Here is a 13,924-nt window from a genome sequence, read left to right as displayed (position 1 = left end):
GTCCCGCGCGCCCCGCCCCTTTCCGTCTGCGACCACGTGACGCGGGGCGCCCGCGCTTCCGGGCTGGACCTGTTGGCCGAGCGGCTTCTGCCTGCGCAGGCGCGTTGGGCTCTGGGTGTGGCGAGCTGAGCTCTAAGTCCCTTACCTCCGGTGTTGGCTAACCCTCGCTGGGCCGATCCGGGACTCCTTTCTTGATGTTTGACATTTCCTGTGTGTCAGTTGGGTCAACTTGCTGCACAGTATTGGTGCTGAATAAATTTAGCCCTCCGCAGAGAGAGGAAAGCATTACTTCTTGAAAGCATATTTTTAAACATTTTATTTTAAAAATCCAAACATATAGAGGAGTATACGGACAGTACGATGAGCCGTCACATACTCATCATGGTTAGTAAATTATTCAGATTTTCTTCTTTTTGAATCAATGTTTGGTTTTTCACTGTCCTAGAAAAGTGCCCATTTTACTTTAATATTCTAATATGCTTGGTCAGAGTCGGATATAGTATTCTGCTGTATTTTAAATTAATTTCATCGGTTGTTACATCATTTTACTTACTCTAAACATGCATGTGGGTTTCCTTTCTCCTTTGATTAGCCTTGTGCGTAACTGTGTATTTTATTGGCCTTTTCAAAGATAGCTTACACTGATTTTGTTTCATTTTTTTCACTCTGACTTTTTTCTGATTTCTTGAATGGAATGGTCAGTTCATTTATTTTTATTTAAAAAGACTGAAGGCTGTGAATTTCCCCGAGATTAGCCTAGCCTGCCCACAGTCTCCAGAACAATGTAGTAGTCTCTCTGTCTTTAACTCCTAAGTAGTCGGACAGTTTCAATTGCCTCTTTAAGAATTATTCAAATATTGAGCATCTGCTCTGTGCCAGGCACTGTATTTGGCACTTGGGAGGTAATGGCAAGTAAAATCAGACCAGACCCTTTCTCACACATGTTACTAGACAATTATAATTGACACTAAACAATCGTAAACCATGAGAAGTGAATGTTCTGAAGCAACAAAATATAATCCTTTGAATGTGTAATAAGAACCTGATCTAAACTTGCCAAGGGAGATGTGGTCAAGGGGTTCCCCAAGAAAATGACTCATATGAAGATTTGAGAATGAGAAGTTAATTACGTAAAGTCTGAAGTCTAGCTTTCCTAAAACTGTCTTCCTGATAAGCTTTTCTTCCTGTCATGCCACCAAACTACCAATTCCTTCTGTACTGTGCGCCTTCTCAGTCGTGTGTTTATATTGCCACCCTCTCATCCAGTTTGGATCCACAGAACCCTTACTGGTCAGTGACTTATCAGACGTTTACCCTCACCTGCTCCCCAAGAAACGGCCTAGCTCTTAATTAGCTTATCTTCATTTAGTCTACCCAGTTCATTTTCTCCTTGTGGTTATAGATTCAGACTGCTAATCTAAGCGTGAATGATAAATTATATTTTTATCATTCCTCTATTTCTCTTTATAATATTTGAAAATATGTTAAATTATTGACTCTGAAATTTGTTAACTATTGTTAAATAGTTAAAATATGAACTCTGAAATTTGGGCTAAAATATAAAAATATTTAGCAGATTCCAAATGCTTATTGGGTTAGGTTTACTAATCCTGCCATTCAAGGCCTTCATGAGCCTAACCCCACCTGTGACATTCATTCAATTTCCTACTCTTCCAGAATGTGTACCTCCCCAGTCTGATTCAGTTGATTAAGTGGCTTTCTCTGCCTTCCTCACCAAAGCACAGGGGCCTTTATCCTTACTTGTCCTGAAGTGTGATTATTATTATCACTAACAGAGGTTGAAAAGAGATGTCATGGGTGTTAATCTTGCAGCTAGAATGGGATAAGAGTAAGATTCAAACCCAAATTTCTCTGGCTCCTGGTCCATTTTACCTTTTTTTATTATGAAAAATTCCAAACAAGATTAAAATGCTATGGTGGTCAATCCTTTTTTATTTTTTTTATTTTAGTGGAGGTACTAGGGATTGAACTCAGGACCTCATGCATGCTAAGCAAGCACTCTACCACTTAGCTATACCCACCCCACGGTAATCAATTCTGTCCAACAGACCTGGCTTCACCAACTGCCATTTTTGTTTCAGGTATCCCTACTCCCCACCCCATTTAATTTTTAAATGGTAAATTTGCATTCAGTGAAACGTCCAAACTTTGTACACTTTTTGACAAATGGATGCACTTAGTAATGCATACCCCTGTCAAGATACAGAACATTTCCAACACCCCACAAAATTCCCAAGAGAGTCCCCACCCCACCCCCAAGAGGAAACCACTGTTCTAATTTATTTTCACCATAGATTAGTTTTAACTGTCCTGGAATTTCATATTAATGGATCATACAGTATGTATTCTTTTGTGGCTAGGTTTTGTTGACTAGATCAGCTCTTTCGTTTTCATGTTGGGTAGTATTGTTTTGTGTAAACACGGCACAATTTGTTTAGCATTCTCCCATTGAAGGGCATATGGGTCATTTCCGGGTTTTGGCTATTATAAATAATGCTGATATGAATATTTTGTACAGGTATCTTTGTGGAATTTATTTTCATTTCTCTTATGTAAATATGTAAGAGTGAAATTTCTGGGTTGAAAGGTAGGTGATTGTTTATAAGAAATAGTCCAAACTTTTCCTGAAGATTCTACAAGTTTACATTCCCCCCAGCAGTGTGTCCAAGTCACAGTTTCTCCACATCCTTGCAAACACTGGTTGTTAGTCTTTTTGATATTAGCCATTCTGATGGATGTGTAGTGACAGATCGTGGTTTTAATTTACATTCACTGTTGATTTGAACACTTTTCATGGGCACATTGTTTATGTATTGTCTTCCTTTCTGAATCACGTATTCTAATGTTTTGCCCACTCTAGATTTTTTTTTTTTGGCCTTTTTCTTATTATGAAATTGTAGGAGTTCTTATCTATTCTGGACATGAGTTTTTTGGGCCAGATATATCTCTGCAAATATTTTCTACCAGACTATGGCTTATTTTCTTAATGATATCTTTGATGAGCAGAAGTTGTATATATTGATGAATTTTTTTCCTTAGTGGTAACTGCTTTCTGTCTCTTGTATAGGAAATCTTTACCTACTCTCAGGTCATAAAGATATTCTCTATTTTTCTTAAAAGCTTTATAGTTTTAGCTTTTATATTCAGGTTACAATACATCTCTAATTTTTGTGTACAGTATAAAGTAGGGGTCAAGGTTCATTATTTTCCATATGGATATTCAGTGGTTCCCTCACAATTTACTGAACTCTACCCAAATCTTTTATTTTGAAAATTTTTACATCTGCAGAAAAGTTGAAAAACTAGTATAATAAAGACACCTGTGTCTTTCATATAGATTCACTAATTAACATTTTTGCCATATTTGCTTTACCTATATAGTATTATTTTAAAGCTAAACCATTTCAAAGTAAAGTGCAGACTTCATGACCTTTTATTTCTAAATATTTCAGTATGCATCTCCTTAGAGTAAGGACACTCTCCTACCTAGCCACAATACCATTATCAAACCTAAGAATATTAATTCAACCATACCAACTAATTTACAACTATTTTACACTAGAATTTTAATAGGAATTGTGTAAAACCCATATATCAATTTGGGGACAATTGAAATTTTTACTATGTTGAGTCTTCCAAAGAATGAACACGGTGTGTCTCTCCACTTATTTTGTTCCTTTGTTTTCTTTCATTAGCATTTTGTAGTTTTCAACATACAAATTCGGTACATGTTTTGTTAAAGTTATATTTTCACATCAGTTCATACTTCTACCTCATTTTTTAAATGGATGCGTAGTAAGGGGTAAGAATTGAAGAGGTTTTGAGAAGTAAACATTTCATCTTTGGATCACTTTATTGAGCATAATTCAAAACTTTAGGCAGAGTCCGTTACCTCTACCTCTCCCCAAATAATGCCAGGAGGACAGTGTTAAGATCAACTACTGCCGTTTGTCTTGGGTACAGGAGGAGGACCAATACTCATCTCTGATTTAAGCCAGAATGTCTTGAACCTAGCTAATTAGAATCACCTATGGCCTACCATATTTAAAAACACAAATTCTATGACCCTATCCTAGGCTCCTGAGCCAGGCAGCTCTAGGGGTAGTGTCCGTAAATACATTTAACAAATTCATCATGTGACCCAGATGATCAGCTAGCTTTGGGAGTTGTTAATCTGCATCAGGTTTCTCTTAGAGTCACCTTCTCTTTCAGTCATCTCATTTGTGAGTTCTACACTCGAGTCAGTTTGGTATATTTGCTGATTCATAAACAAGCATTTACCATTTGTAGGCCTTGCCCAGACCAATTTCCTAATCTTCAGTGCCTCACTCTTGTGCTTTCTCTGTCTTTCCAAATTCAGGCATTACTCAAACCCCAGCTCAAATGCTACTTCCTCAGAAACCTTTTAACTGGAAATAGTTTCCTCCTGCTCAGCTTACTTGTACTTTTTTTTCCCTTAGCTTCATTAGGAAGCTGGCTGACTTTTCTCATTTTAAAAATTGAAGTATAGTTGATTTACAATACTGTGTTACTTTCAGGTGTACAGAAAAGTGATTCGGTTATATATATATATATATATGTGTTTTTTCAGATTATATTCCATTATAGGTTATTATAAGATATTGAACATAGTTCCCTGTACTATATAGTATATTCTTGTTTATCTGTTTTATGTATAATAGTTTGTATCTGTTAATCCCATACTCTTAATTTATACTCTGCCAACAGATTACTTGTATTTTTAATGGCATTTAAAAAAATATATTTATTGCATTTCCCAGACTACAAGGGCCGGATTAGATCTTACTCATTTTGTATTCCCAATTTATTCAGTGCTGTGTGCCAGACACTATGTTAAGTCTTTACACGCTCCAACTTATTTTGGAGCAGATTTGTTGAATGAGAGCTAATAAACTAGAAATGTCTTCAAAATAAAGAAAACAATCTTTAGAAAACATTTTTCCTATGTTCATCTAACTCAGTGTGATATTTTAAAAATACTAAATTTTATGAGGAATTACAAACCCAGCTTAAAAATGTATCTGTTTTCCATCCTGTTTATAATTTTAAGATAACACAGTCCTTATGATCATAGGGGAAAAGTAGGATAATAGTAAACATCATTTCTTATTACACAATACAGAGACAATCCTGGAGTTTGTAAGAGTAGAAATTTTAAATTTTTATATGATTTTATTAATAAACAGGGAAATAGTGATATAATACATTAAATTTTCAAAGTGTCACCACAGTATTCTTAAAAGTACAAAATTCAAATGTCTGAATTTTACAAATATATTCCCCATGATAATGCAAAAGAAAAAAAAAAAACACTAATTACAAATACATGTATTTTACAAAAAAACTCGATTTATCATGGAAATTATTGAGATTACAAAGACTGGATGATTTCATATCCTAGCGGATCAAGTCCCTGGTCTAGGAGCATTAAAGAGGATTCTCTTAACTTCTGTAGCAATTTCCTTAGTTCTTCCTTAGAAAATACCTGATTTTTTAAAATGAGAGAAAAGAGTTAAGAATTAGAAAAAGGAAGAAGGTGAATTTATAGCCATCTAATCAACCTGATTAGCTTAATACCAGAAGAAACTCCTCTTTAAGACTTATGTAGCCAGGGGCCAGTATATTAGCACAGCTCAGGAACTTCAAACCTATTTTTCTGAGCCAGTCTATATACTTCTAACTGCTCAGAAATGTATACACATTTTAGATAAAAAGGCGCAAACATTAAAATTGGACTATTAAATCTAAGAGCAGCTAAAAAAATATAAACACATCTCACAAAATTAAATATTACTACAGAGTTTACCAAATCACTAAAATGTAAAAGTGTAAATACTCTAGAACTTACCAGATACAGCTTGTGGCGCTCAGAGGATACCATATCTGCTAACTGCAGGCATTCCTGATACTGACCGGTACTATGCAGTATGGTGTGGAGCAGAAAACACAACATTGGCAGACAGAGCTTTCTCAGTAAAGCCATTTGATGTGTCCTTTCATGGTCTTCCTCAGCATCCTACAGACAGACATCAAGTAGTCATTTTAATAACAGTAAGCTAAATACTCTTACAAAAAAGTCAATGAATCAAATCAAAATGCAACAGGTAGAAGCTAAACAGTTTCTATAAATCTTATCATGCCCATTAAAAATAAAACAAGGCAGGGTTTCAATCATGGTATCTAGTAGACATGAGTTTTTGGCAAAAAACAAAAAAACAAAAAAACACAAAGATGAACAAAATTTACTTCAGAGGAGCTACAAGTCTGTTAATGAAAACAAAATGCTTCTGAACCTGTATTTACTATGTCTTGAATAAAAACATGCATAAAAGGAAAAGAGTTAGAGACCAGAACAAAAATCAGAACAGAAAATATTCACCACTCCCCTGATTATATACAGATGGAAATACAGACAGATATTGGGAAGTCTGTGAGGACATTCCAGACCCATAGCAGTCATTCCTGTTGGGAAAAAGGCTCAGGCTGAGGGAAGAGGTGTGCAGGGATGACAACTTCACTGCAAATGCTTTGTTTTTTAAACAAAGAATGAATTTAAGATGCTTTTGTATAATTTTTTAAAAATAGAAAAACTGGAAGATTCTAAAGATCTGAATAATTCAATGAATGAGACAGCTAACAGATACATGAGGAAAACTTACTGCAGAGAAAACAAAGAGCATTTCTTTCTAAGTATACATGGATCTTTCTAAAAGGTTTTGTGGGACACTAAGAGTGCAGAAAAAAGAATAGCCCTTTTATGCCCACTGCATTTTCTTACAACAAAGTTGAAAACTAAAATAATTAATTAAAATAATAAAAAGGTACCCAACCACAATAAAATTTCTGAAATAATCTTAAAAGCTGGAAGGAAATCCATAGTACTCATAGTGTAAAACAAAACAAAAACAGGACAAACTAAAATAGTAACTGGCTATTTTAAAAGCCTAATAAGATACCTAATGAATTTTAAAAAATTTTTCCTTATGACAATTATATTAATCACTAAAAATTTCTTCATATGAGAGGCTATAATATTAAATTGCTAAAACATTTTTCACGGTAGATGTAAGTGAAGGTATGAAGCAACACAATGTAACCTGGAAATTATATCAAGGAGTAACCATTACAACTTGGTGTGACAGGTCACGTTTCCACACACAGGAAAAGTTACTGTCTATCAACCTTTTTGTCCTGTTTTGAGTTATGGATACAGAGAAGCAAATAGTAAAATGCATGCTTTGCATTTTGTTAGCTTTAAAAGGAAAAGGACCTTCATTTCTTTTCTCAAATAGGCACTCACTACTTTCAGAGGTGGATTTAAAACACCTCAAGGTCTTAATCATAATTCATATTAGTGATTCCTACTTGGAGCCATTGAGAATGAGAGGACCACTTCTTCCTGGGTCATTCCAAATGTGCTCCAATGCACTTTTTCTCCCTACGCTAAAGAAGAAAAATACCCCCAGATCCTAGACTCTTTAACACCTGAAAGTAACTGCAGGCTCACTGATGCACTCATCTCACAGGCTGGATTCTGGCACCTGCCCCTCCTAAATCCTGTTGCTGCCAAATATCAGGGTGTCATCTCTTCTGCTGACTGTGAACAGATTCCCTTACCAGCAGACTGGCTGCTATCAACCATCCAGAATCATCCGTGATGGGCCCAGCAATTTGCCACAAGGAAAGGGGAATAAACTGCTCTGCTACAACCTATATTTTTCTCAACTGAATGAACAAAAGCTTTGAAAAATCCTCTAAATATATAAACAAAAAAAGATTATAGTGAGGGAGAGCAGTGGGATACAAGATTGGGAAGGCAGCCAAGGTCCAGGGTACATGTGATCTTGGCAGTCAAGGAAAAAACTTTCAGTTTTATTCAAAGTGTAATGAGTAGCCATCAGGTTCTAAGTAGGAAAGTGACATATTTTTCATTTTAAAAGGATTACTAGCTGATCTATATGAGTAGTAGACTGTATAAGAAAGAGTAGAAGCAAGGGAAAGACAGCTGAGGCTTCAACTGAATGTGGTAGAGGTGGAGATGGCAAAAAGTAGGAAACCTGACCTCCCTGCTCCCCTGTGTGGCCTGCATGCCACTAGTCTCCGACCATTCTGCAGTTACGTAAAAAGTGAGGTGCAGATGTAGGGGTTAGCATATAAGGCCATGGCTTTGTTGAACAGTTGTGCCTTGCACAATGGTGCTGTGAGTGAGTGGGTGCTGAAATCTAACTGGTGCTCCATTCTACAGGTCATGTGCACCTGGCCTGCAATCTATCTGTGTAAGAGAATGGGCACCATTTCCTAATTCTTATACGAGTGATGCATGTGCCGGCAGGAGCCCTGAGTAATTTCTCGCTTCGCTGAATATGTAAGAATATTAAGCTAAACTCAACCAAGGTGATTCAAAGTATCATTACTTATCATCTGATTGTTCAAGAAATCTCCTCTTGTCTAGATTAGATTTGAAGGAGTCATTGAGACTGAATATTGATTTTTGAATGTCTGATTTTAAAAAATGGTATCATTCATTGCCTTCCATTCCAACTCCATTTTTATAATACTCCAAACTGTTCTGTGGCTTTCACTGTCCAATCTACTAAGATTAATACTGAGAATAACAAAGGTTTATGCATAAATAAGGCATCAAGTCTTCTCAAAATTTAAATACCATTTAGTTAGCATTTCACAACACTGAAATTTTATCTTCATGAGAACCAGCATGAATCAGAAGAGACAACTTTAGCATAAGGAACCTGCTAAAGTGCAAAACTTTTTATGAAGTCAGCTTTTAATATAAGAAGTGGAGAATTTAAGATAATTAAGATAATTACTGTATCAGGAATAGTAGCAAACAGGGGCTCAAATCTAGTCTTCTGTCTCTAATGTTTTTGCTTCTGGTCAGAAAAGGAAGCCAGAGGAGCTAGAAAAATATAGTAGGAAAAACTAAAACAAAACAAAAAAAAAGGAGGCAACTATATTAGGATTCAGGGAATGGGAGAAGGAAAGATACCAACAACACTCCTATGGTTTTCTGTTCAAAATAATAAACCTATTATCCAAGAACCTGGCATTTACAATCCTTGGACAGAATATCGGTCTGCGGAGGTACAGCTGAGTTACTCACTGTTCTGTTTCTGCCGCAGGAGCAGGCCTCAGTGTCTTTCCCTCACGTGATTATCGCCTGCAGTAAGTATCCTTCCTTTCCCCCACCTCAGCTCATCCAAATTCTACCCCTTTGTTCAAGGTTCAGTCAAATGCTATACCATTCAAGCATCCTGTCCAGATCTCTTCCAGGCAGAAGCAACCTTTTCTTTTCCTGAGCTCACAAAATGCCTCCTCTATGCCTTTCTTATGGCATTCAGTACTTCTGTAACTGGTTCTCAAGCCAGGCTACATGTTAAACCTCTTCAGATTATTTAAAAAAGTCTAGTCCTACCTCAGACCAATTAAATCAGAACCTCTGGGGGTGGAACCCAGTGTTTTATTTTGTATTTAAAAATATATTTTATTTGGAAATAATTTCAAACCAATTAAACTACAATACTACAAAGAATATCTCAATACACTTTACCCTGCTTTGTTCAGTCTTTGACCTGTTAGTTTTATGATCTGCACCCATGTGTGTGTCTATAAACACACATTTTTTTCACCCTTTGAGGTCAGGCTGCATACATCATGTTTCCTTATCTCTAAATGCTTCAGTGTTTATTTCTAAATAGAGAATTTTTTCTAATATATAATCACAATGCTGTTCACTATTTCAGGAAATTTAACACTGATGTAATACTCACTGACTCAAGAGTGTCCATTATAGCATCTTCTTCCTCAATGGAGGATCCAGTTTAGGACCACATACTGCATTTAATTTTCATGTGTTTTGGGGACTCTTCAAAAGGTTTTTTTTTATTTACAGCACAATTTTTAAAGGTTACACTCCATTTACAAAATACTGGCTATATTCCCTGTGTTGTACACTATGTCCTTGAGCATGTCTTACACTCAATAGTTTGTATCTCAAACTCACGCACCCCTATATTGTCCCTCCCTCCCCCTCCCCACTGGTAATTGCTAGTGGAACCTAGTATTTTTGAAAAGTTCTCCAGGTCATTTAAATGGACAGCTCAGAAGTGAGAGCGACTGCCTTATATATCTCTAACTCATACTACACTAGATTTATCTTCATATCTGTAAATTGAGTTGAATACGTGTATAATTACATTTTTAGGTCCAGAATTTAAAAAGATTAGATTTCAGTATCCTGAGCAAACATTAAATATGAAGAAATAGTTTAGACAAGGGCCAAATGTTCTTATATTCCCTAGCTAGTATTTCAGGTTAAGCTTAAATTATGGGATGTTCAGTTATGAGTACCAAGGTTATACAAGATCTGCAGATGCTCCTACTCAGAAAATAACTTTTAAAAGACATAGTTTGTTTCTGTTTTTAGCTATAAACAGTGCACACAGCTTACCTCTCTAACATCTACCATCCACCCTCCATCAACAAACAACAAGACATTGTACATTTTCTCCTTGACATCAGCAGTTAGGGCATCCAAATGCCCTTTCCAAATACCATAATCCATCTGCAAAACAAACACAAGTCAGATATATAACGGACTGAAACCAATAAATGATATATTTATAAAGTACAGACAGGAAAATACACATATATGGAATACCATTGTAAAGAGCTGACATTCAGTGAGCCAAATATATAATACACATCAACAGACATTGAGCTGTAACCATTTCAGGTCCCAAGGTACTTCTGTTAAAGGTCTGGGTGATCTTTCTACCTAAGGGCTGGGCTTTTTACTTTTAAATAAAACACTAAATTATTAACTATGTAAATGAACACTACTGTCACCTGAAGGTATGTTTCATGTTTGGTTAATTATCTACAGAAATGTAACCAAACAGATGGCTTTTTTCAAAGCAGAACAGTAATAAGGACGATCACCTGTTATAATAGGAATGTAACTGCTGAGGAAAGGATTGCTTTAAATATTTTTCTGTATATATATACTTTCATTGAAGTATAGTCAGTTTACAATGTTGTGTCAACTTCTGATGTACAGCATAGTGCCTCAGTCATACATGAACATGCACATATTCGTTTTCATATTCTTTTTCACAACTGAGTTACTACAAGATAGCGAATATAGTTCCCTGTGCTATACAGCATGAATTTACTTCTCTCTTCTATATAAATCAGTTAGTATCTGCAAATCTCTAACTCCCAATTTATCCCCCTCTCCCCCAGCCCCAGGCAACCACAAGCTTATTCTCTAAGTCTGAGTCTGTTTCCATTTTGCAAGTAAGTTCAGTTGTCAGGATCTCTTTAAATATATGACATGTATTTTTAAGATGCAGTAGACACGTCTCATCTATATTCAACTTACTTCATATCTCTTTTCTTTGTGTTCATGAGCCACTTTCTCAGTAAAAGTTGCTTGAGGTATCAAAGTAGGTTTTTGTGGAGCTGAATTCATATGCTTAAACCACTCATTAAAGGTTTCATGGGCTTCCTAAAATGTAAAATAAAAATAGAAAAATACAAAAAAAGAAAACTTTTCACATATGTTCAACAAAGCTTTTAAAAATTTGGTTCTTAGAAATAATTTTGCAGCATCAAGAAATAAAATTGTTTAACATTTCTTTTTTATGCCAAAAAAAGAAAAATCATGGTGAGTAAGTGTTTTGTTTGTAATGTTCTCATGTTTACTTGTCTGTCTTCCTGACTAGCCCGTTAGATTCTAGAGGGCAAGGATAGAAAGCCATCCAGACTTAGTCCTAGAACCCAGCCCAATGTAATCATTTCATTGTTTGTTGAATTTTGAATGAATATGTTTTTATTTTAGTCATAATATAGATTATCTTGCTTTTCTCAGCTATTGCCAAAAGCATAAATGTGAAAGTTGAGATAAGCTTTCAGAGAATCTTAAGAAAACATATTTTACTATCTACCACGTGAGACGTTCTTGATTGGTCAGCACTGATTAGAGGCTTATGCAAATGAGGACCAGGTCATGACTGCAAAGTCCTTGTGGATATATCTAGTTCAGTACCACAGCACAAGGGAGGTACGATAATGAGCCAACCACCACATCTGGAAAAACAGTTAAAACTCAGAGTGAATCAGAAAACTCATCATAAGGAAAGGCACACTTGTGGTTTTCTTTGCAGTCTCACCAAGTAAGCTCTGATGCACAAATGTTCTCGGATAGCGTTATCATCTTCGGCAGGAAGTGGGCTTTCCATTCCTTGTTCCTCCCACTGGTTATAGATTTCTGCTATCGAATCCTGAGGAATTTTCACAAATACTTCTTTTGCAGCTTCGTGCTTTTTTAATGCTGTAAAAAAGATGTACAACTTTTCAAAATACATGGATTTCTGTGTAATGGTTTCTAAAGGAGTCAAATTATTGGTTTGCAACTTTCACATTGAGCTGTAACCATTTCAGGTTCCAAGGTACTTCTGTTAAAGGTCTGGGTGATCTTTCTACCTAAGGGCTGGGCTTTTTACTTATTTCAGTGTGACAGTCACAAAAGGATTCATTAAATGCACTTACCTGTACATACTTTCCTGTGTCTTAAAAAAAGCAATTACATTTTTCAAAGCCTTGAGATTATATGCAAAATTGAGTAGGACATGAAAATTCACTGTTAAATATGTTTCGTTTCATAATACCATGTTTAATATATGAGTGGCTGTTTCATATCTTATCCTATTGAAAGGGTTAAAAAAACAAAAAACAAAGTTCAAGAACAAAACAAAAACTTTTAAAAAGAATATAAAAATTCAGCATACCCAAGAATTTCCTCATTATCGCATTGCCTTGTTTTAGTGCTTCTGCCCTCTGTGCTGGGTCAAATACCAACCAGTCAATTACATCAATTTTTAAACGGTCCTCCTATTCATTTAATTGGAAAAAGATAAATGTCAGTTTTGTTTTTTTCTAAGATACTCTGCAAATTAGTAGAGTTAACTTACATCTGTACTTCTAGTGAATATTTTCACTCAAGTTACAAAATTGTGAAAGAATATAGCTTTTCCTAGTTTATTTTCACGTTTAATAGCTCTCTGTTAAATTATAGAAAAAACTTACTGGACTGTGAACCTGGAATTATATATTCGATGTCCCACCAACTTAATCATGTGACTCCTTTAAGTGCTCCTCTAAAGTTTTTTTCTTTCCTAGATAAAACTTTCTATTCTCTGAAAACAGGAATAAGTAAGCTACATAAAAGTTAGTGATTGATCAAGTATCTAGAACAATCTAATGAGCAAAAATCCAATGCTCAGGTCTTTTCTATTAAAGAAGCTTCCTTTAACATAATGCTAGTACTAGTAGCAAAACTTGACATAAGACCGTAAGTTTGCTGCCAACTGTTACAGCTTGGCTGACAAAGAAAAATTCTTAAAAAAGGAAAGAAGCCAGAGTATTTTAAGATAGAAGTTCACAAAACCATAACATGAGGGATTATTAGGAGTTACATACCACACCTCCCCCATCCCTCAAACTACCTCAGTAGTGCCAGTATCTAGGGCTGGGGCCAGGTCATGATGACTGAATTCACCATTATCTTTCTTTCGAATATTCTCAACTACGGTTTTTGTTATAGTTGCAATATCCAAATCTAAAGAATTTTTTGAAGAGACAAAAACAAAAATTAATCACACGCACTAATATTCTCTAAACAGTCACAAAGATTTGGTAAATTTGGGATAACAATTCTTTAAAAGTGTAACATATAAAATATGAAAGACATTACTTAAAAAGTGCCAAAATTAAAGAATATTTTACACGAGTTACAGTGTAAGTTATTTCATTCCTAAAACAGAATTTCATTGAACATCTCATTCTTCTTTTTTCCCTTCTC

At 35.4% G+C, this 13,924-nt stretch overlaps 1 protein-coding gene across 3 annotated transcripts in view; it reads right to left on the bottom strand.

Moving 5' to 3' along the window:
• Window positions 1-5,178: 5,178 nt before the first annotated feature.
• The window catches only part of NUP107 (nucleoporin 107), a 37,413-nt gene continuing 28,667 nt past the window's right edge, over window positions 5,179-13,924 (bottom strand). For all 3 annotated transcript variants that reach the window (XM_006189680.2, XM_032493366.1, XM_032493367.1), the window contains 7 exons: window positions 13,569-13,681; window positions 12,852-12,954; window positions 12,234-12,394; window positions 11,444-11,569; window positions 10,511-10,624; window positions 5,891-6,058; window positions 5,179-5,527 (listed from right to left, as the gene is read on the bottom strand). In XM_006189680.2, the coding sequence (XP_006189742.1) occupies window positions 5,414-5,527; window positions 5,891-6,058; window positions 10,511-10,624; window positions 11,444-11,569; window positions 12,234-12,394; window positions 12,852-12,954; window positions 13,569-13,681 (899 nt within the window). In that variant the 3' untranslated portion in view covers window positions 5,179-5,413. The remainder of the gene's footprint in view (window positions 5,528-5,890; window positions 6,059-10,510; window positions 10,625-11,443; window positions 11,570-12,233; window positions 12,395-12,851; window positions 12,955-13,568; window positions 13,682-13,924) is intronic.

The sequence above is a fragment of the Camelus ferus genome, chromosome 12, assembly GCF_009834535.1.
Source record: "Camelus ferus isolate YT-003-E chromosome 12, BCGSAC_Cfer_1.0, whole genome shotgun sequence".
Taxonomy (NCBI): Eukaryota; Metazoa; Chordata; class Mammalia; order Artiodactyla; family Camelidae; genus Camelus; species Camelus ferus.
This window is presented reverse-complemented; position numbering and strand designations above follow the sequence as displayed.